The sequence below is a fragment of the Eurosta solidaginis genome, chromosome X (genome assembly GCF_040869045.1).
Source record: "Eurosta solidaginis isolate ZX-2024a chromosome X, ASM4086904v1, whole genome shotgun sequence".
NCBI lineage: Eukaryota > Metazoa > Arthropoda > Insecta > Diptera > Tephritidae > Eurosta > Eurosta solidaginis.
Window position 1 is genome coordinate 58,493,036 of NC_090324.1, and position 25,347 is coordinate 58,518,382.

General features: G+C 41.3%; 1 protein-coding gene across 2 annotated transcripts in view; it reads left to right on the forward strand.

The window, feature by feature from the left end:
- LOC137235468 (uncharacterized) overlaps positions 1-25,347 on the forward strand; it is a 718,941-nt gene that overhangs the window by 522,245 nt on the left and 171,349 nt on the right. For both annotated transcript variants that reach the window (XM_067758464.1, XM_067758465.1), the window contains exon 3: positions 12,777-13,526. In XM_067758464.1, the coding sequence (XP_067614565.1) occupies positions 12,777-13,526 (750 nt within the window). The remainder of the gene's footprint in view (positions 1-12,776; positions 13,527-25,347) is intronic.

Sequence of the window (25,347 nt, forward strand, 5' to 3'; positions counted from 1 at the left end):
ATATGAATGAATCAGTATCCATATAATTCAAAGCAATATTATTTTTATATTTTTCTTTGATATAATTATAACAAAAACTATACATTTTAAATTTAGAAAGTTCTAGTACGGTAAAACCAATCTGTATCAGTTTATTGTACAGAGTTAACACTTGTTTTAATTGAATCGCTATTAACTTATTAGAAAATTTCTTAGACTATGGAAATTTGGTTTTGCTATTAAGGCCCTAGCACCTAATTTTTTCCTACCTCTTCCCCCTAATACTAGTATTTTTCCAATTTGTACTAATTTAACATCCACTATTTATCTACAATTTTCCATAGTTTTCCCATACACAGCATTATTCAAGAAATTTTCCTCAAACTTATTTGCTGCTAATGTTCTATGATAATTATTTAAATCAATATATTTTTTTAATAAATCTGATGGAACTTATTTACAATATTTATAAGGAAGTTGATTATAAATTTTTGTGTAAGTGTTCATAATTTTGTAGACTTCCCCATCCAAACGCTCTAGGTGTGAGCAATTGCAAGTGTCTGGGCCATCTGTGCTATTAGAATTCGACCAAACACAGTTTTCATAGTGTTCACCGAAATGATTCTTAATTTTACTTAATTTATCTCTATACTCAATTTTTGAATGAATTTTGAAAAGTCTTTTCCTCTGCTCTTCAGGTAAAATATGTTCAAATTGTTTCAGAAAATTAAATATGTCTACTGCTGCTGACGACGACGACGATGACATGTTTGTGATTACTGAACCTTCATATGCAATATTTGATAATAACGATCAACATGAATTATTGTTGGATTTATATCGTACGAAGTGTGCTCATATAATGCTTCTCGTTTATGTAATGTCTCCATATTGTCTTCCGGAAATTCAAAGCAATAGATATTTAAAGTACGCTGTATATAATTGCTGTAATAAGAGCATTTAATTCGTATTCCACAATTATCGTAAACTAAATTGAAATGTTTATAACAAAACCTCTGTGCTTTCAAGAATGTCTCCTATTCTCTTTTCCTCTTCAACTAGTAATTCTTTAAAATTGTCAATAGCCTCTAGAATAGTGTATTCACTTTTTCCACACCATGTGACTCACTCGTTTGATCGCGGATAGTGGTTCTAAAAGATCCCCCAGGGATCTGCGTTGTTGTTGTTGTTGATGTTGTTTTTAATAATGATGGGTTGAGCTCAAGAAAACTCTGATCTAACAATTGAATTGTTACATTTATTTTTAAACGTAATGAAATGTTTGGAATATTGTATTAAAAACTATTCTGTTTACTATTTTTAAAAATTTCTAAAGCTGTTTATATTTTGTTCATGATTCATAAATTGATTATAGGCATAACTTGTTCCATAACTTAAGTGAAACAGGTAAGTAAGTAAATTTTTTATTAAATTAGCTAATTTCATATCGTTTTTTTTATTTTTGACTATACACGTGTGAGTCACATTATACAATGATCATATTATATGTTTGTCTATAGTTTTTCACATCAATTATTTCTATATGTGGTCCTTTAAATGAAGTATCCTGGGCTAGAGATTTTTCAATATCACCATTACTAAGAATTCGTTCAGTTTCAATTTCACGATATTCAAAGCACTTGATGCTCCACATTTTTTCCACGTATCTACTATCATAAGTGCAATGAATTGATAGATCAAAATTATCATATTCCAATTTAAAATGTCGATAAAATGTTGTTTTGCCTCAATGATTCCTCCAATATCAGATTCCTTTTCAATGAGCTCTCTACGAAATGCCTCTATAGCTTCATCTATAGTAAAAATTTTCATAGGCTTCCAAAAACCTCTAAGCTTTTTCTTATAGATCAGGCAGAACACAAACCGAAAGAACGGATGCGCCTAAATGTAGGCAACGAAATTATTTTGCTGTTTTGCGGTTTCATACGTACGCGCCCAAATGTAGGCAACGAAATTGTTTAGCGGTATATATAGGTGTGTCGGTGTGTATATACTTTTCTTTTCTCATTTTTCCTTTCTGATTTTGGTCTGGAATGGGCTTTACCATACTACTATGGCCACCCAGCAAACGATTTAGCTGGGGCTGTGGTAAATAATTGGATCTACAAGCGGATGGTGACAGCTGGTAAATAGGTTTTAACCAATGCGGGATTTCACCACTCGGCGTAGACGAAGAAGAGCCGTAATTGAGTGTTGCGGTTTTCCCCGTTCATTATAAGATTGAGGCTGCGCTCCCTCGATCCACCACAACCGACCGTGAGGCGACCCGTAATAGCAACAGAGCCATTGCCGCCCATCAAACGATCCAGCCCGGCGCTATGGTAAATAATCGGATCTACGAACGAATGATGATAGCCGGTAAATAGGTTTTAAACAATGCTGGGCATCACCACCCGACGTAGACACAGACTGAGCCGTACTTCAGTGTTGTGGTTTTTTCGGCTCATTATACGCTTAAGGCTGCGCTCCGCCGGATCACCACAGACGACCGCGAGGCGACCCGCAACAGCGGCGGCTCTCACCCCGACAGGGCACCAACAGAGCGTCGACAGCGGCAGCATCGCACCACAATAGAGCGTCCTCAGCGACAGAACACTAACCACGATAGCCAACACAACGGCAGCATCGCATCACAACGAAGCGTCCTCAGCGAAATAATACTAACCAGAAACGATACAATATAGACATTGCATAGACGAAAAATCGTGTGAGGCAAGCTTCACAAAATTCTAGTAGGTCACATTCACCATTTACCACAGCAGAATTTGTTAAACTACCACTGTCTGTGTTTGTTATTTAACAATTATTTGTACACTTTTTATTCATCTAATGTGTTCAGAATTCACATTTTTACTCTCTAAAACTCCAATCAGTGTATTTCTGTGCTTAAATTATGTTAAAAATTGTGTCAAAGTTTTTGGTGTGGTGAAAGTGACCTACTAGAATTTTGTTACGCTCCGCTGCTTTCCACCGAAGTTCGCGCATGCAACATCTTTATATTCAAAAATTTTTCTACTAACCACGATAACCAGCGCAGCGACAGCGCGAACGGCAAAAGAGCATCCTCAGCGACAGAATAACAACCACGAAAACGCCAACGGCAACTGAGGATCCACAGCGACAGAACACCTAGCACGACAGCCAGCACCAGCATTGGATCGCCACCAACGCATTGTAATCACGCGTTAACGGGACTGAGTGAACCGCTAGCCAGCATAAATAACATAGAAAAAACCCAGCGCAAGCAAGCACGCGAGCAGGCACGCCAACGGGATTCGGGTGGGCCGTTAACAAGCAGGCCACGCCGCCGCCCAGTACAGGTAAAAGTGAATAAATCAAATACATGAGATATTAATTATAATACATTTAGTGAATAGTAAAGTATGTTAAATGCAGTGAATTGTACTTGGACTTAGAAAAGGGCTTCAAAGTATAAATTTATTGTACGGAACTCTGGACACGGCGAGTATACCCCAGCAGTTATTAGAGGAGCATCGGGGCAAGGGGAAAGCTTTATTACAACATATTCAAAAAATACCAAATAAGCTTAAATTCACTGTGGAGATTGAAAACAGTGGATACAAGAATCCACAGAATAAATAAGGAACTTGTACTAGAGTGGTGTACTACCACTTCATCGACATGTCTAATTAACTCTTTCGGCCCTCCCTTCAAATATAAGATAAACAATGCCAATAACCTAATTCACAAGGTGTTAATAATAAGCCACGAACACAACAGTATCACAACCTACCTCAGCAGTATTGTGTTTATGAGACTACTGGACCACATTTTGTATGGAAAACTGGGAGCATGTATCACCCTAAAACTCTTTAGTTTTGGTACAGTCTGTCTCCAGTCTGGCCTTAGGAATGGGACCATTTCATTATTTTCGGTTCAGTCTGGGAAGAGTCTGACCGAAGGAATGAAACCAGGTCTATATTTATCTTGACCTGAAATTGTTACCACCTCTCAAGATCATTCAACAATTTCCTTGCCTACATTTAGGCGCATCCGTTCAAAACCGCAAATGTGTGTGTGTGTGTGTGTGCGTTTGAACTTTGTGAACCCAACAAGAAATCGAGCGACTGACCAGTATCTGGTCAGATTTATCTTATACTGATGATACTGAACTGATACTGGTCTGATACTGTACTGATACTGATCAGAACAGTCGGATCTGTATCAGTCGCTCGATTTCTTGTTGGGTTCACAAATTTCAAACGCACACACACACACATTTGCGGTTTTGATAGGATGCGCCTAATGTAGGCAACGAATTTGTTTTGCTGTTTTGCGGTTTCATACATATGCGCCTAAATGTAGGCAACGAAATTGTTGAATGATCTTGAGAGGTGGTAAAAATTTCAGGTCAAGATACCTAAATATAGACCTGATTTCAGCCCTTCGGTCAGACCCATCCCAGAATTATCCGAAAATAATGAACTGGACCCATTCCTAAGGCCAGACTGTTACAGACTGGTCCAAAAGTAAATAGTTTTTAGGTGAGACATGCTCCCAGTTTTCCGTACAAAATGTGGTCCAGAAGCCTCATAAACACACTACTCATAGCAACCGTCCATACAGCTGATCTCCACAACGCTAAGAAAACGGGAAGAAACACGGGAAAAGGTTAGATTCGCAACAGAAAATTTAAGAATATGACACCGATGACATATCTTCAGCTTGCCTTTTATGCATATGACCATCAATCATACTTACAAACATACATGCATCCAAGTCCAAATAAATAGAGTTGATAAGCATATCCAAATGCACGGGTATCAGTAAAAAAAAAGTTTTCATTTGAGCCTTTTTAAATTAAAAGATTTAGTTCAGTATTAATAAAAATTACGTACATATATAAACATAAATATAAGTTGTAAATTGGTAATTTTTGATATTATTAACTTTGATACTTAATAACTTGTATAATTTAAAATGTTTTCTTTTAACACGTTTTTAATGTTGTTGTTTATAATGGATTACAATTGTGAATAAATACAGTTCGCCACTGAGGGAGCTAGGGTTGTTAGCGAAACGTCTTGCTGTAATAGTGGACTCTTTTGACTTGTACTAAAGCGGTTAATGGTCAAGTAAAGCTTATCTTAAATAAAGTAATAGCCTTTATTTAAATAGAAATTGCAAACACACTGTAGCTCAGTATAAAACGCGACATACAGCATTTTCGAGCAAATGATTCGAAGAAGTATTCGTGCTAATGGACGACTGATTCTACAAAGATAGCAAGCACTGAATGAAGCAGCTGCTGATTGCTGGTTATATGTGCATGCTCACTTTGTTAGGTTAGGTTAGGTTAAAGTGGCTGCCTCCGCTGTCCGAGCGGAGACTCACGTAGGCCTTTGTGGCCCGTTGTGCTACCACCCGGGGGCCCCTATTTCCTGTTACCCTACTTTTCGAAGAAGAAGAAAGTTTAGACCCCAGTGAGGCTAAACCAGCGCGTTTGCCTAATGAAACGCAAGATGTCGTTTCGGTTTATAGATTCAAGCTCCGCAAGGCACCCAAAGGAGTGTCTGTGTAGGAATTGGTACCAGGTTTTTGACAGTGCGGGACAGTGGCACAGACAGTGCTCTACGTCTGCAGGCCCATATAGGCACCGTGAGTTCCCATGAGACAGTGACCTGTAAGAAGGCCTACTAATGGGCTTATAGAGATACGGTTTAACAATATCACCTTTTGCGATCTATTTCCATCCAGCTTAGGCCAGATTTGCTTGGATATACTACATGTAGGTTCCTTGGTCCATCTGGCGTTTGCCTGATATGTGAAAAGAGATCGCAGGCAGTGTTTGCAAGTGTATAGAGTAGGGCTGGCCAAACCTGCGGAGGTCCGCAGCGCAGTTTCCCGAGATTTCACAGTGGCCAGGAACCCATGTTATGCTTATATTGCAATTTTCAACTAGTTTGTTGAGGGTTTCTCTGCACCTCAATGCCACTAGTGACGAGGTGTTACTGTATTGCAGGGATTTTATGTCAGCTTGGCTGTCAGAGAAAATTGAAATAGAATTGGTCACCTGCAGGTTAGTAAGATAGAGGGCTGCTTCCCAGATAGCTATGAGTTCAGCCTGAAAAACACTGCAGTGGTCGGGTAAGCGAAAGCTCTCACTTAGATTGAGCTTCTCCGGGAATATTTCACTGCCGACTCTGTTGTTTAGTTTAGAGCCATCTTTAAAAACGGAGATTTCGTGAGATCCCGGCTCCTCGCCGTTTGCCCACTCATTCCTCTCTGGGATTCTTGTGGAAAATTTGTTGTCCCAGCAAGGGGACGATGTTGTATGAAGAGTATGGGTCTCACCACTGCCGTGAAGATCCAATGGACTATGCGTGTCTGGAGACCCCACCTTTTTCCAATTGCCGACTTACAAGCTTAGAGAGCCATTTTGGCTTTCCTGAATCGCTCCTCCATATTTCGCTTCCAGTCAAGCTTCCTTTCTAGAATAACTCCGAGATATTTAACTTCGGTAGAGAGTTTGATTTCCCTCCCATTTAGGGACGGGAGGGTAAATTCCGGTATAATGCATTTGCGGGTAAAAAGCACCATCTCAGTTTTTTCACTGCTGATGCTGAGTCCGCATTCCCTAGACCAAGTGTTTGTTAGATTAAAAGCATTTTACAAGAGTTCGCCAAGCATTGGAAGGTGTTTGCCGGTAACTGTCAAGGCTATGTCGTCGGCATATGCAATGACTTCGCATACGGTGGGCTGCAGTATTGATAACAGAGCGTTCACCGTCAGGTTCCATACTAGTGGAAAAAGAACGCCCCCCTGGGTGGTTCCTCTGTTGGTATGCCTTATTAACGATGAGTTGGCCAGCTCGACGAATTTCACAAGAGGCTCTTCCACCACTAGTGAACGTAGAGATTTTGTGACCGCTGTTGGGAGAACGTTGTTGAATGCTCCTTCTATGTCGAGAAAGATACCCAGCGTAAATTCTTTAAAGGCAAGACCCTTCTCTATCTTAGTAGTGGTAGCATGTATAGCCGTCTCTACGGATTTTCCCTTAGAGTAGGCGTGTTGGTTGTTGGAGATTAGTGCCTTATTTGCCGATCGTCTAATATAGGCGGAGGTCAGACTTATTGATCTGAAATCCTTTGGACAGTTGCCCGATATCCTGCCTCCTTTGGCCACCTGGCCCTATTTTCTTTCATGAGCTTCTCTGCTCGCTTGCACTCATGTTTCAATTCAGCTAGGGTCGTCAACTTGGAGCTAAAAGTTAAATTTGCCAAGAATGGCTTAAGGTTTCCTTTTATTATATTCACCAACTCTGGCTCTGGAATTCTTGTTCTTAGGCGGAAGGTGAGATCATGGATATCGGCGTAAAACTCGTCGAAACTCTCTTGCGGGAGTTGCTTCCTCTCCATGATCTCGCGGATCACCTCGTAATCGGAGTCTGCCGATTTGAATTGGGCCAAAAGTTCCGTTTTCAGGCGAGAGTAGTCGAAGTGTGTATCATCTGCGTTATCTTCTAAGACCTGCCAGTACCATTTGAGCGCCGAGCCAGTCACTAAACAGTGAAAATCTGCAAGTATCTGCTCGTAGCTCAACTGGTACTGCAATCTCATCCTCTCTACCCTAAAAACAAAACTTTCGACCGTCATTCCCTTCGGCGACCCATCGAACTTAAGGTTCCACTTATGAAGATCGATCCGCTTTCTGCCGTAATTGTCCCTAAGCCTATCTTCCCCTAGCTGAGTGTTGCCGCTAGTTTCCCTACTTGCCCTTTCGTTGTTATGCCCTGGTGTTGAGGTAGACGCTGGAGGAGGTGCTGCTGCTGGTGCTTGCATCAACGACTCCACGTCTGCTACTCGATTACTTAGACGTGACACGTCGGATCTCATCTTACGGTATGAAGACTACCTTTACCTTGGTCCATTCCGTGGGGATATAGACCAGATTGAGGCAGGCCTTGTAGATTTTTATAAGATCGCTTGCAGCTTACAACTCAGCGGGAAATATTCCATCCATTCCCGGAGATTTGAAGGGTTTAAAGGACTTGGTTGCCCATATAACTCCTTTTTCGCTAAATATGTGGTCCAGGGGTCGAAACGGCCCTGGGATAGATTGAGTGTTTAAGAGGTATGGTTGAGAGGTGCAGCCTGGAAAGTGAGTGCTGACCAGGGTATCTAGAATTTCCGTACTAGAAGTGGCCCATTCTCCGTTCGCTGTGCGAATGCAGCTGTGAGGTATAGGGTTTTTGGAGAGGACCTTTCGCAGGCGATTGGCCTCTGAGACTTCTTCGATGTCATTGGTGAAGTTCTTCCAGGAGTTCCTTTTGGCCTTCTGGATTGACTTCTTGAAAGATTTTAAGGCGTCCTTATAATGGGACCAGATTCCAGTGCGCTTAGCCTCGTTAAACAGTTTTCTGCTGTTTTTCCTCTGCTCGGATATTTCTTGGTTCCACCACTCACTTTGTTGGTTTGTCATTTAATTTATAGAATCACACATTATTCATCACCAATTATAATATAGTGTTACTTGAATAAAAATTATTTTAGAAAAATAAAGCACACACGCATTCACAAAATATGAAAATACTGTGGCGAATATTAGGAATAGATCAGCAATTCTGATTCATTACTATGTCGCTAGTAAATGAATGCTGCACAATAACAGCAAAGTAAGCAGAAGATATAGATAAATGCCCCACATACATGTAAATATCAGCTATGAGTGGACACGTGTAAACAGTAACTAAGAGCGCGGATGACATATCACACACATGTACACAGCGATAAAGAGCGCATATGGCCTTATATCAGATGTCGGCAAAATGAAAATGCAGATGTGTTAGTGAGAGCGCGATTATCGCGCACATCATTTGATGCATCGTTCATTCGCTTATTAGCAAGCAACAAGATGTAATCGTTTGTTATTTTTTTTTAATTTTGCCAATTCTACTGACTAATATACATATGGACAACATTCGTCAACATTGCGCCAAATGCTCAGCGACTACTAAACTGATGAGAATAAGAATACATGTGAATTGAGTGCGAACAATTGTTTCATTATTTTCCGACGTCTGCCTTACATAAGCTACACATATACATGTATACAAATATGCAACTATAAGATATATAATCGAGAAATAAATCAGCGACCATTCGAAAAGGCTGTTGCGAAAAGTCTTGATCATGGCAAAAAATAGGTGAACGAGGAAAACTGAGAATATTAAAGCGGCGCAGTCCAAATGATGGTTAATCAGCTTGATTTGAACACGATAAAAGTTAAGTAGGCATATACATTAAATTACATTAAATTAGTAGTTGGTGAAATCAACAGGTCAAAGAAGGGTTTCATACAAGAACTTCTGTGCCGACATAGAATGCTCCAGCGAAATGGCGAGACTGAGGAAAGTCCTATCTAAAGGAGATGCAGTCCAGGGACTGATCAAAAAGGACGACGGGGAATGGTCACACAGTAGTGAAGAGTCCCTTGATGCACTACTTAACACACACTTCCCATCAGAAAATGATGCTGAGGAGTTATGTACCCAAGTCTACATTCCCAATATGGTGCGAGAGGTACCAGGATTGGTGACAAATACCAAAATTGAATGGGCAATAAAAACGTTTGCTATGTTCAAATCGCTGGGTCCAGATGGGATATTCCATGGTCTGCTGCAGATGGCCGGTAGAAAGATTATAGAATGGCTAAGAATATTCTTTGAGTCTTGCATAAAACTGAACCACGTCCCGAAATCTTGGAGAACGGGTCGGGTAATCTTCATACCGAAAGCGGGAAAAGCTAGTCATTTGCCTATAAGTTTGACATCTTTTCTACTCAAAACTCTAGAGAGATTAATAGACGTGTATTTAAAATCAAAAATGAACGAGGAATTATTCTTTTCAGCACAACATGCTAACACCAAAGGCAAGCGGAACTCTGTGCATGCAAGAAGATGCTTGGATGCACGTGGAGCCTATCACCCAAACACTCTAATTGGGTATTTAGCGCAATTGTCAAACATAAACTTTACTATGGGGTTCCTGTTTGGTAGATAGCCACATAAAAAAGTACGTATACCAAAAAACTTGAGAGGGTATGCAGAATATCAATTATTAGCATAACGGGAGCCTTAAAAACTACCCCGATATCAGCATTGCATGCCATTCTACACATCCCGCCTGTATATCTTACGGCAAAAGAAATCGCGTTAGCAACGGCAACAAGGCTTAAAGCCTTGTGGTAGGTTGAGTGAAGGCCTTATGGCCACAGCAGTATATCATCATCTAATATCGGGCAAATGGAATATATAGTCCCGTGCCTGAGCTTTGAAAGAGATATTGGGGCCACAATTGAGCCGGAGGGTTAGTGCCGGGGTGCAGAAATGGCAGAATATGCTATACACGTGTATACGGATGGTTCCAAATTAATGGAAGGGGTTGGGTCTGCTGTTTACTGTGTCGACCCAAAAATAAGTAGATCATACAGGCTGCTACATTACTGCAGCGTTTTTTAAGCGGAAATTATAGCAGTGAAGAAAGCAGCAGAAATTCTGGAGGAAGGGTGCTTAAGCTGCAGGCGCGTCAATTTATGTATTGTTAGGCAGACTTCGATTAAGGCAATAATCTCACACATTACCTCATCAAGAAGTTTTCTAGAATGCAAAGAAGCATTGGATAAACTTCGTTCAGGACGGACCATACATCTTTACTGGGTTCCTGGTCATAAAGGAATCGAAGGTAACGAAACGGCCGATGGGTTTGGCAAAGGAGGGTGCAACACTCCCTGATTCGACGATAGACGTCCCAATCCGTTTGGGAGAAATTAAAAGGAGACAGGAGTTGCATATGCCCGGGGCTGCAAAATTTCTAAGATCATTTGCAAAGCCTACGATATCAGACTCAGAAAGTGGCTCATATCTCTGAAGAGAGAAGTCTATGTGATGTCTTTATGTACCGGCCAGTTCAATCTAACATAGTACTTAGTGCTGCTATTAAAGAGCATTTTACATACAGAATATTGGCGTATATTTTTCCACACACACATAATTATCGAGATATCTTAAAAGTCGCAATATTTGTGTCAGACGAAGAATTTTTGAAAAATTCTAGAGCTTAAGAGAACAAAAAGGACATGGCCAAGTTGAGTGATTTGATGATCCAGCAAGTTGAAAAGGAGTTGGAGAACCGTGGATTGAATACCACCGGTAATTAATCCCAGCTTCCAGCACAATTACGAGAGGTTATGGACTCGAAGGAATTTAATGTTGAGGAGTATGTCTTTTAACCTTATTGGGAAGAGGCACCAGCAAAAATGGAAGAGAAGACCAAAGCCCGCAAACAATGAACATGATATTGGTTGCAATATCTGCACAAAACGTCACAAATAACATCCAAAATTGAAGCACAGGAGACACGAATGTCAGAAATGTCGTCACAAATAACTTCCCAGATTGAAGCACAAGAGAGGCGTATTTCGGAAATCTCGTCACAAGTTTCAGCAGTGCTTCATCGCAGCTGGAAGAAGGAAACACATATATGATATCACAACTGGAAGAACAGCTTGCAAAACAGTTGCAAGAACAAGAGACATGCATAACATTACAACTCGAAGCGCAAGAGGCCCGTACATCGTCGAAGCTCGGCGCCCGTATAGATGAAAAATATAATGCAGTTTGAGGATGAAAGCGAAGCCGAGGAGAATACTTTAAGAGGTCGTAACCAGGAGTTGGAACTTAACTGCCCGGCTGTTTCAGCGAGTAATCCGGTAATGGCGTTTTTACCATCCTTTGACGGCTCTGCCATTAAGCTAAAGTTTGAGAAGACTGCAGCAGTGAGTAACTGGAATGCTGAAGATGAGTACTACTTTAGTAGTATACATGTACAAGTTAAAAATTAACCCACAAAAAAATTTTCTTTCACTTGCATGCTTGTTACAAATGTTGTCTTCCGGCAGCCTACGTAAATTGTATCGCCCGTGCACACGAAGGTTAAGATAAAGCTAGATGGTTAGTGATTTGAAATTCGTACTTAATTATTTAAAAGAAACAGGCGGGGTAACGCCTTCTACGGCCGCTCGTATCTTTTAAAAAAGCTTTGCATCGGCTTCGAGGACGCTGATGATATAGTGATGAAATTTGTTATCCATCTTTCCTTTTATATACACATAAATGAAAAATACACATACAGGACACACATAAGAAATTCGCTATCTGTCCCTTTTTTTTAATAAATCCGTTTATGAAAATATATATATTGTTCATATAAATAAATATATGTACACAGGAATTTCGAATATTAATTAATGGATGGAAGGGCGATCAACTCGCACGAAATATTGTTTAAAAATTTTAAATGTTACCCGAAAGCCCCGGCCAATTTCTGTCAGAATGGAATCGCGTCCTGGTACCTAGCACCCAGCGAAGATGACAATATTCCACCCACTCTTCATAATAATTTCTACCATAAGCTATGTGTTATTGTACTTCATTGTACTCGGAAAGAAAGTCAGAACTCTAAACAGTTGGGATTTTTGCCAATCTACTATTCTTCTAGTAAACAACAATCATACCTTCATTCTTATACCATGATTTTCCAATGGTCTTTGCGATAAACCGAAACTACACCAAATCGTGCTCTGACTTTAAAGTTGGTACTCCCAGTTTAACTGCAACTAAATTCTTTACCCTCTATGATTTAAAATGTGCCATTTAGTTTTTGCTCCCTTCATCCTTTTACTTTTAAATTTTCTTCAACATTGCATTAAACCATATTGTCTTTTCATTGTTTGTATTATAATTCGCATGCGCACAGAAAACAAATCTCCAAGCGATCGAGCAAGATTGGAGTCCATTAAAAAGCAGATACTCACTAAGCTTGGACTAAAGCAGAGACCAAATATTTGGAAACCTTTACCAAAACAATTTATTTGGGATACCATATACCGCGCTGATGGTATAACTAGTGTTATAAGCGATTTCGACTTCAATGATGCCAGAGAAAGAAAAGTAATATCAATAAATAAAAAGGTTCCATTTCACCTAGCAGGTAGCCGAAAAGAAGAATACAAAATCGGTATGGAGAAATATTATACAAATTATATTAATCGAAATAGAGAATATAAGCATTCAATTTCGCGAGCGCGAAGCAGGAGCTTCATTTTTGGCAGAAGCGGAGAAGGTGTGGCGCGTACTTCTAATAGCAGATTTTATCAAAGAACACAATCCAACTCTCACAGTACAAACCAGACCCCATTTTACACAGCTGTTGCGGTTGGAAACAGAAATTACAATTTAAGAAATACCCAGTTTGACAAACCAAACAAAATAAATGACGGCAAAATTAGAATTAATGTCACATATCTTAGCGAGTCTAACATAAATGAAGAATTTGTTGAAGTTCAGTTGGCAAAGCGCAATGAGTTTTACGACCATTCGTACTCAAACATAAAGAACTACGAAGGATATATGCACCGTGTACAAAAAAATCCTGCATTTGCAGAGATATATGAAAATGAAGACTCTTTCGGAGATGCTCAGGAAATCATAACTTTCGCTGAGAGAGGTAAGGTCAAAACTCACGTAAGGTACAACTCAACTTATTACAGTTGTTTCAGCTTTCAAAACTCATATATTCATAAAGCTAAGTCTATGACCTAGCTATCCTGCACCTATAGTCCAGTCGATTTAGACAACTACACAGGCCGAAAATATTTAACTAACATTCAGACCCAGAAACCAGAATATATATTTCCGAAGGTATATGATGCGCTGAATCCAAATCTGGCTTCAGAACTGCTCTATCAGCTCTGGTTTCCGATATATCCTAACCTAAAAGTGCAAAAGCACCGTTTTTGCCTTGCAGATGTTTTCTTCCAAATTTCTTTGAGTTTGCTCAAATATAATTTTTTTCGCTGAATTATCCCATTTAGAAATTTTCATGTTTCTAAATTATCCTACACCTGAAAATCGATTGAGATAATATCGACATGATATAGTCGATTACTAAGTTTCTTTAATTGAGTCTTATTTTTCTTAAAATTTTGTCTCACACCATAAGTGTGATAAGTCATCATATCCCTACACTATCTAACCCTCGGGTACCAAGTAACACACAGCCTTAACCCCGCCACACTGCAAGCAGGCAAACCCTCCTAACCTTGGGAAGAGCAAGTTTAGTCACATATTTTTCTTTAAATAAGTCTTATTTTTCTTGATATTTAGTACTACAAGTGGGCTAATTTACTTAAAATCAAAAACCATGACAACTGTTCAAAAGAATACTTGGGAAAGTTTCACAAGCGTCGTAGAAAATTTTTTAGCGAATAACTGAGATTCAAAGTACAAATCTATAATATCTACAATGCTATTGAATTTTAATAGGTTAGGTTGTTTAATGAGCTTAAAACTGCATTTCTTTTTTCACATTTGGGCTACTTTCCTGGCAATTTTGGGGCATTCAGTGAAGAGATGGGAGAACGTTTTCACCAGGACTTTAAACAAGCCGAGCGACATTATCAAGGAAGGTGGGATGAACGAATGATGGCAGATTACTGATGGAGATTGAAGAGAAATGCTAACCCTGCCAGTTACAAAACGCAAGTCACTCAATCGATCATTTGAAGTGAAACGCAAACGCTTTCACAAGCAAACAAAATAATTTTAATTTTTACAGATTTAAAAACATTGACTACAAAAAACTAAACATAGAAAAAAAGAAAAAAAAAGAAAAAAAGAAAACAAAAAAATAAAAATAAAAATAAAAATGGAGCCAATGCGGTCACCTCCTTTTTTCGTGACTCTGGGTTCGGCTAAGAGTAGCACACTTATGGTGTCAGACAAAATTTTAAGCAAAATAAGACTCAATTCAAGAAAATTAGTAATCTACTATATCATGTCTATATTATCTTAATCGATTTTCAAGTGTAGGAAAATTTAGAAACATGAAAATTTCAAAAATCGATATCCCAGCGAAAAAGAAATGATATTTGAGCAAACTCAAGGCCAGTTGAAAGAAGAAGACTTGCACTTGAAGATGCCAGCCTATTATTTTTGTGAAAGAAAACATCTGCAAGGCTGCATAACCTCATCTCGAAGACCGGAACTGATAGAGAAATTTTGAGACCATATTTCGATTCATTGCATTAAAATCCTTCGAAAATATATAGTCCGGTTTCTGTGTCTGAGATGCTGTCGGCCTGTGTTATTATAACAAAAATTACGAAAGAGCCAAAATTTGGTGACGACTTTTAGTTCACCATAAAAAACAAAGGTCAAAATTTTAGGCTTTTGATTTTTTTTCGAAAACTGTAAGTTTTATAGAAAATAACTCACACCATAGTTTTCGAAATTCTCTGCTAAAATAGTCATCCTGAATTTTTCTGTGAGTATCACCGTTCTTGAGATATCGCAACTGTGAGCCACATTGTAACATATACATTTGCACACATTTCCACACCATTTGTTCATGTGAATATACATACGTATTTATTAAAAGCACCTCCTATTTTTGGAGATATCCCCCATGTTTTGCCGTAGAGTCGAGTACAGGCGAAGAACGCTCTTTTTGCTTTGTTGAGGATAGCATCGAAATGACCATTCCATTGAGAATTGTATTTTAGTTCCACCCTGGGATGGTTGTGGGATGGATGGTTTTTTCCTTCTCCATCTGAAAGGCACTAGGACACTTTTGTTATGATTGATAGACAGTCTTTTGATATCGTACATCTTGTTGCTTGCGATCTAATAATGTTTCCTCGTTCATCCCTGTGGTTCAGATACATACCCTTATGTATCAAATCCCTTGGTTTTCAGTAGCTGAAGGAGGTCATCTATGACCAGGGTCCACAGTAGAAGAGGGAGGACAACCCCTTGTGGGCATCCACTTGTGGCCGCTTTGATTCAGTTGTCCCACCCAGTTCCAAATAAATTTTTCTACTCTTTAACATGGACAGCACCCATCGAATAATCATAGGGCTTATGTCCTTGCCAATAATAGCATGTTCGATAGCTTGATGTGTTGTGTTATGGAAAGCCACTGATATGTCAATAAAGGCGCAGAGGGCTATATTTTTTATTCCATTTTTACCGTTAGGCTATGAATACCCTGAATGGTAGGCGAACTGATATACTGATATATTTAGATTGATATGCTGATCTAAAATTTTCATCATGCACTTTAGGAGACACGAGATCGGGCTTATTGGTCGATAAGACGAGGATAGTTGCTCGGGCTTCCCTGGTTTTGGTATAAATACTACCTTAACCTCTATCCACCTGTTTTGAATATGGCCGAGCAGTAGTGCTACCTTATATAAAGTGGATAAGTCTGGGGCTATATGATTTATCCCTTCCTGTAACAGGCAAGGATAGACCCCATTTGGTCCTGGTGACTTGAATGGGCTGAAAGTAGACAAGACCCATTGCACTCCTTTCACAGTGGTGAGGTTTGTTGCTAGGCTTTTTTCTTTACCGCTGATGGCCGGCAAATCTACCATTATTATAGATGGTGATTGATAGCCTGCTGCAGTCTGTAATGTGACTTTTAAGCAAGAGTTTGCATGTCTCTTCCGGCTGCTTGGAGTATCTCCCATCTTCGATCTTTTTTGCTGTCGAACCGCTGCTGGATTATCATTAATCTTCTCACAGTGTTCTCTCCAGGTAGCCCTTTTAGATTTCATAAGTTCTTTATTGTATGATATTAGTGCGACTTTGTACAAGTCCACTCGCCCGTAGTTCTCGCTCTATTAACAGCTTCCTTGCCTGGCATCATAGCTGCCCCAGCCTTTTGTTCCACCAAGCACATCGCGTTGTGTACGTATTTTTCCTTGAGGGCAACTCTGATTGAAATATGTTTTAATGTATGAGTGGAGCTTTACAGCATCCTTCTCAAGCTCCTGCATAGTGGTTATGGGTCTCTGAAAGCTGTTTCCAGCTTCCTCAATGGTAAAACGGAAAAGTTCTCAGTTTTTTTTCCTGGGATTTCTAAAAGCTGGCATGTGTTCAGAAAAGTGACCATTGTCGAAGATAATGTGTTTGTGGTCCGACATTGACCCCCCTCCCAAAACATGCCAGTTAGTAACAGTGCTGGCCATATTATGGCTGCACAGAGTAAGATCTAAAACTTCCGCTCTAATAGCATTTACAAAGGTGGGTTCATTGCCCCGGTTTATAATGCTTATATTGTTACTACAAATAAACTCAAGGAGGTACTCATCCCTGTTGTTAATATTCGTGCTTCCCCACATTGTGTAATGAGAATTTGCGTCGCATCAGAGCATCCATGGCATACCACTCTGCTGATAGTACCTGATGAGGGCTTTTGCTTCAGTTGTTGGGGCCATTTTTTCTTGACCCGGAAAGTATGTAGATGCTAAAATTGCCTCTTCGCCTCCTTGGGTTGGAAATTTTGCACATACTGCTACCACATGAGCCGTCGTGAACTGTAAAAGTGGAAGAAACATTAGTTTGTTGCTTAAAAGCATTACCGCTCGTGGGCGTGGACTAGTGGCAAAGATTAACCCACCATCACTACTGTTCAGGCCTTTTACCGCACCATGTAGAATACAGGGCTCCTGGATGAAGGCTATCCCCAGACCTGCTTCGGGGATTTTTTTAAGAAAAAGGTCTGACCTCACCAAAACTGAATTAGTTCGTAGTGTTACCAGAGTTTGTTTGACAACCAAACGGAATAACCCCAATCAGGTGCCAGATCTTATTTTATAGAATAGCACCATCCAATTGGCAAAAACTAGAAATTTAAAGGACCTAGCTTAAATGCTGCCTCGAGATCTGACGACTTTGCCGCCCCAAATATCTGGAACCTTGACCTAGGGAGCACAAGACATAAACACAAAACGTGCTCGACCGCTTCTTCCTGCAGCTTGTACTTCCTTCATCTACTGTTACTGATCAGGCCAAAATTAAAGGCTTGTGACGCCAGAACGGAGTGTGCAGTCAGAATACCCGCCATGAGTATACAGTCCGCTCTTTTTAATTATAGAGCAACTTTGTTAGTCTATGGTTGTAAAACCTACACATATAGATGTATTCTCCCCCCCCTCCCCCCCCCCCCCCAGATTCTTTACAGGTATTGCTTAAACTCGAATACACTTTTAGATACTGTGCTGGGTGAGACTATTGCCTTAATTGCTTGACTGTCAATAACACGGCTGCCGTTTTAACTATTCTCTTCCAGTGTTTGTACTGCTTTGGATACGGCTAATACTTCCGTTTGGAAAACTGTACAGTGATCTGGCAGCTTGTATGATCTGTTAATTTACAGGTCAACACAGTATACCGCAGATCCTACTCATTCTCCACCTGGTTGCAGTTGTTAACGCTTTCTTTCTACCAGATCTACAGGTGGTATGTGCAGAATGGCATACAGTACAGCCGTCGGGTTGTTTTCAGAACTCCCGTAATGCTATGCGTAGATAGCCTGCATACACCCTCCATAGTATAAAATAAGGTTTAGAAACGCTGTAAATACCCTATGAGAAAAGGAGGGCGGTAAGCTCCACGTACACCCCAGCATTCTTTTGCATTCGTAAATTGCCGTCGAGGCCTTAGTCGCAATCTCCCCAAGCTGATTACTGTCTAGGATGATTACTCCTGTGGGCTAGGGGAAAGAATATGCCCACGGTAGGTATACCGGTCGTAAAAGGCGACCATAATAATATGGGTACCCAATCCATGAGTAAGGTGTTTTACTCGAAAGGTAGCAGGGTGGACGCGGGTATCACCCTGTGGGACCCTAGGCAAGGGTCTTTATAAATACTGCTACCGCGGGAGCAGGAGAAGCCAGTGTGACCTAATGCACTGAATCGAACGATGCTTTGTATTCAGGTCTCACCTCCTGTCCTGGGATGGCCCCCTTGTGGGAGCATCGCGGTGGTTGTGGTTTCAAATAAGAGTTCACTTTATGACAATCTCTGAGTAGACTTGTTTTCCCTTGGGGACGCAAGACCCAAGGGAATTCGGTCTCTTGCTTATCACAGATATCCAATTTCATTGAGAAACTGACCCTGGGGGCAGATGAAAGGTTGGTCACATCCCATAATTGTGGCAACCGGAGAGAGATGGTAAAAAACGGTGAAAGATGGTGAAAGGAGAAACGTATGTCTATCGTCAGCCGAAAAACAATCGATAATTGTACGAGTGGGCGGTGCTCATCTCGTCTTTTGAGATGTTTGAGGCTGCCTTAGACTGCGTAGCGAATAGGAGGCGTGCGCAGAATGGATGGCCACATCCAAAAATGTGGCAGATTTAACTATGTTAGATCACTGCAGTGTGGCAAGCTGCTGTTGCAAAGATATTGCTGAGGCGGGAAAGCCCCCCAACACAGGTCTATGAATGGAAAGGTTGGCCACAGCCCTAAATTGTGGAATAAAACGGAGCGTAATTGAAGAATAATGAGGAAGATTATACAACGAAGCGAGTTATTAGAAGTTGTATACCACAGTAGCAAATAACGATGAATATGTGGGCATATATAAAGTAGCAAATAATGTAGAACAAAGTTGCATAAAACTGAATAGAACGTTTAGCTTGGTTCAGTTGCAACATTATCTTAAACACGCAAGTACCTGTGAATAGCGAGATGTGTCTTGTTGCGCAAGTGGTTTAGTACCATGATTAGTGAAGATGTATCTTATGAGTGTTTGTGTCGGAAGTACTTGTGAGCATCACTGTCTGTTGACAAAACAACAGATAGTTTTAATAAACCCAACGGAATTATATGACAATCTCACTCTATGGAACATTACAGTAGCTACTCATTAAGGAAATACACTTGCGCTGATAGATTACGTCGGTAGTTGGTTCACAGCGAACGTGCGTTTTTGATCATAACATGTGGTGCATAGCGTTGGAGGGAGGTGCCGCAATGTCTGAGCAAAATCAGCTCCGTCGTTAACAATGTATTATACATTGTTGTAACACTGCAGGACAGAAAAGGTTGGTCACATTCCTAAATTGCGACAAAATACACAAATCTCGATCTGGTTGACCTGACAATTAGATACCCGAGATTATAAAATCTATGAAAGAGGTATACTGAGGCAAGCACGGAGCTCGCGGTGGAGTTGCCGTGCAACAGGGTGCCATTACCCGAAAATGGAAGAGGAGGGTGGATAATCCTCCTCGGCCAAACCAAGGCTGGTGGACTTGAACACCCCAGCTCACCGATTGGTACCAACTTGTTGGGCCGAAGATCAACGGACATTGATCTGTGTTTTACACCGGAGGTAGGTCTACGAAGACAGGTACTCCTGTAAGCATTTATCACTGTCTAGGATGATTCCTAGATATTTTGTGCAAGGTTTCTCCTGTAGGGTCACCCCTCTTAACTTAGGCCTGGTCCTTTTTGAGATTTCTTTTCTCGGGTCGTAAATGCGGTGCCGGGTGTTCCTCTGTATGATCCGCAGCACCATTTGGTTGTTGGTCCTCTTCTACCACCTTCGTGGTGACGTAGGCTACCTCCACCTGCCCTTTTTATTATCCTTGGGACTTATTTTCCTGAGTCGCATGTAAATTTTACCCATATCTCAGGACATTTTTCCAAGCTGCATATGCAATATATCTTCCGTCTGCTTGTTTATTTGGATGATGTGGAACTGACCTTCCTCGGTAGGCCGAGATACAGCAAGTACCTTCCAATCCTGTGTCGGTATATTCGGATTCTTATTCTGCAGAAATCACAGCGTATCCTCCGACTTAATCAAACATGGTATCCATATTTTAACTTCGGGTACCGTGGGAATTCGCGCTTTGTCCACCACCTCAAACAGCGCGTTCGTGCCTTGCACTTGAAGGCTTCCTCCAGCCACATCTAGCTCGCGATATTGTCGCACGCTTTCATCTTCACACCATTATACTACCCCTCTAATCAAAGGTTGAAAGGGACTTATTTGGTTCTTCCCGCATCATCTTGAGCACTGAGCTAATAAGCTCCCTTTCTACAGATCTCCACCTTTCAGTAGTAATGCTATGATCAGTCAGTGACTGATTTGCCACATCAATCATCTTCTCGGGAACAGCCGGAGTCTTAGCGTTACCTCCGTTTAGCACCTCCGAGGAAGCCGGAGTCTTAGCGTTATCTCCTACTTCCGTGGTTGGCACTTCGAAAACTTATCACGTCCTCCCTCTGACTTGTAGCTTTCGAGGTAGTTGCCACCTCGCTATTGGGGACCATCTGTCCTACAGCTTTAGGTCTACTTGTCTTGTCTATGCGGCTGTCTTACCTCGCCGTTCTTATTCCGATGCATCGCTTAATGCTGTTGACCTCTGCTGTTTTAGTCACTGTAGTTGTTGGTGTTACTGAAAGTGGTCCTTGCTGCGGGCCTATGCCAATGTTGTCAAAAGTTGTTGCTGTTGTAGCAAGAGGCCGTTACTATGTTCTTCTGCCGTTGTTGTCACCGTAGTAATTGTAGTTGCAGCAAGAGGCCGGTACTCTGCGCCTCTGCCGTTTTTATCACTGTTGTTATTATTTTAGAAGCAAGAAACCGTGTCTGTGCACCTCTGCCTTTGTTGTCACTGTAGTAGTTCTTGCTGCAGCAAGATTCCGTTGCTGTGGGACTCTGCCAATGTTGTCAGTAAAGTTGTTGTTGCTGCAGGAACATACCGTTATAGTAAGCCTCTGCCGTTGTTGCCACTGTCGTTGTTATTGTTGCAGGAAAAGGCCGTTGCCCCATAGTAGTTGTTTTTGCAGCGACAGGCCGTTGATGTGGGTTTCTGTCGTTGTTGCCACTGTAGTTTTTGTTGTTGCAGAAAGAGGCCGTTGCTGTGGGTCTCTGCCAATGTTGTCAGTCAAGTTATTGTTGTTGCAGGAAAAGGCCGATGCCGTGTGCCTCTGCCGTTGTTTTCACCGTAGTAGTTGTTGTTGCAACAAGAGAGTTGATGTGGGCATATACCAACGTTGTCACTAAAGTTGTCGTTGACATAAGCCAAAGGGAGAAAACGTTAAGACTCCGGCTTTCTCGGAAGTGCTAAAGGGAGTTAAAGCTAAGACTCCGGCTTTCTCGGAGGTGCCAAAGGAAGGTAACACTAAGACTCCGGCTTTTCCCGAGAAGACGAGTATCACATGGCAAAGCAGTCACTGACTGTGGTGCTGGTTGATTGTAGCATTCCTTTCGGCCAGATTGATACTGAAAGGTGGATATCTGCAGAGAGGGAGCTTATTGGCTTGATGCTTAAAATGATGCGGGAACAACCAAGTAAGCCCCTTCCAACCTTTGATTCGAGGGTGTGGTATAATGGTGTAAAGATGATAGCGTGCGACAACATCGCGAGATTGCGGTGGCGGGGGGAAGTGGTTCCAAACCTCCAAAAGCAAGTTACGAACGCGCAGTTTGAGGTGGTGGATAAAGTGCAAATCCCACGGTACCAAAAGTTAACGTATGGATAACATGCGTGATGAAGTCGGAGGATACACTGCGACTTCTTCAGAATCAGAATCCGAACAAACCGACACAGAATTGGAAGGTACGTACTGTATCTCAGCCTACGGAGGAAGGTCAGTTCTACATCTTCCAAATAAACAAGCAGGCGAAGGACATATTGTACACGCAGCTTGGAAAAATGTCATTTGGTACAGGAAAAATTTATACGTGACTCAGAAAAAGACGTCACGAGGATAAAAATTGTAACACGCTAGAAGTGGGCGAAGTCGAAAAGGACCTCAAAAGACTAAGAGAAAAAATACAGGTGGAGGTAGCCGACGTCACCGCGAAGGTGTTAGAAGAGGACCAACAGCCAAATGGTGCTGCCAGTAGCATAGAGATACACCCGGCACAACAGTTACGAGAGGCTGAAAGGGGCCGCGAATACTCTAAACCAAAAGGGCAAGGGGAGGACGACGACGTCACGATGAAAGTGATGGAGGGTGACAAACAGCCTAATGGTGCTGCGAGTCCTACACAGTAAAGTAGCGTCGAAAAACTCCTCCTAACCATTGAGGAGGGTTCGTTTCTGGACTTAGCGCGCGCGGATTTGGCGTTTACTACGCGCAAACGGAAGGACGGGTGCGAGCTGCATTCGTATATGCTGCCTAATTACACCACTGAGGACCTTGTAGTGGTGGCCGTTGAGCAAAGGAATAAGAAGGCACTTATCCTAGGATCCTGCTACATGGCCCATGCTACGGAGGTTCCACCGATGGAGTGCAAGAGGCTAGTACAGGACGAAGGGGGTTGGTCAAAAAACGGTTGGTAATACGCGCGGATGCAAATGCGCACCACAATGCGTGGGGAGGAGCAGATACGAACGAGAGAAGCGAATCTCTGTTTTGTTACATCCTGCAAACCAATTTGCAAATATCCAACAGGGAAATGTCCCGACATATATTAATCCAACATCCAGCAATGTTTTGGATATTACACTGAGATCCGAACGTGATATATCGAGGTAGGATTGGATGGTTCTTTATAGACCATCCTTTCCGACCATGCGTATATCAGCTTCAGCATCCCTCTAAAGATGGTAGAGAAGGAAGGAACCTTTAGAAACTCTAGGTCAACGAACTGGAATAAATTCAGAAACAGGTAGAAACAAAACTGGGACAACCCAAAGAGGTTGCCAATGTGGAGGAACTGGAGGAGCCTAATGAATTCCTAACAAGGACGCTTATGACTGCGTATAACCAAACTTGCGCTCTAAGAAGATTCAGATGACAAGCAGCCATGGTGGAGCAATCAGCTGATTCTTCCAAGAAGACAGGTAAGATAAATGTTTAAGCTAAGAAAGACCGCAGAAAGCGAAGCGTGTCGGGACGAGTTCAAGGATCTACTGAGGATCTACAAGCGTGAAATTTCCAGGGCGAAGAGAATCTCATGGAAAAGTTTCTGTACGGATATAGAGTGCTCCACCGAAACAGCACGGTTGAGAAAAGTCCTAGCAAGGGGAAACATAAACCATGGACTAATAAAGAAAGGAAACGAGGAATGGTCACGTAACAGCGAGGAATCCCTTGAGGTGCTTCTCGAAACATATTTCCCATCGGGAGATGGTTTTGGAGAGCTAATAGACAGCACTCACACTTCGATCACGGAGCAGGTAGTGCCAGGCTTGGGGATCGATACCAAGATCGAGTGCGTAGTGGAGACATTTTCTAAGTTTAAATCACGGCCCCAGATGGTACATTACCGGCCATGCTACAAGCTTCAAGTAGAGTGGTCGTGGAAGGGCTTAAAATAATATTCGAGGGGGGCATAAGACTGAATCATGTACCGCACTCTTGGAGAACTGCGCGTGTAGTTTTCCTACCAAAGGCGGGAAGATCGGTCACGTGTATCCCAAAGACTAAAGACCCATTAGCTTAACATCACTTCTGCTCAAAACCTTTGAGAGGCTGATAGATGTGTACATAAACTCCAACGTGGATGAAAAGCTCCTCTCCACAACACAACATGCGTACACCAAAGGCAACTCGGTAGACACCGCATTGCATAGGGTTATTACCACCCTATAGAAAAAGCCCTGGAATATAAAGGATATGCTCTAGGAGTCTTCTTAGACATTGCCGAGGCTTTTAATAATGTTTCTAAATGGGCGATTATGGATCGGCTGCATGTTAAATTGCAGGAAGATTACATCACAATGGGGATTGTACGAGGCCACTAAATCAGTGGACCGGGGCACGCCGCAGGGAGGGGTGCTATCACCTCTGCTGTGGACGCTGGTCAGCAACCAACTGCTCAGGCGATTCGATGTGGGACCCAGGACCGGATTAACACTCAACGGGGCGCTAGGCAACCATCGATTTTGGTGGCCCCTTTTTCACGTCCGTTCCGTTCTTTTTTCGATTAAAAAATACAAACTTATATCATTCATTATAAATTTATTGTCACAATGTAATATTAATAAAATTACAATCTACATTTTAAACATGTCGTTTTCTGCATTTGTTTTCGGCAAATTCATCAATTATATCATCAATATCGATTTTGTTCAATAAATCTGACTCAATATAAATATATACATATAAAAAGTATACCTAACCTCTTGAGTCGCTGTTGCTGTTGTAGGTTGTCTTTTTCTACGAAGAGTACGTTTTGCGATTTCTGTATAACCTGCACGAGTCAAAAAAGGCAATTGGGATAAGGTTTACAACAACTAAGGCATGACGTGGCTGAATGCGTTTGTAACTCTTCAACCATCGTAGGAGTGAGGGCTCAAATCCCACTTCCGGGAGAAAAGGCTTTGAAGAGATTTACAAGGTATAATCGAAACAGATGTCGCCTTGTCCGTCCCGATGGCACGTTGTTAAAATTTTTCCCAAATTATTAAAAAAAAATAATTGTTTTGTTTTTTTCCTCGAAATCATTGAACTGAACGGAATGAAACTAAACTCTCTTCTAACGATACGTACAAAAATGCTTTTTCAATGA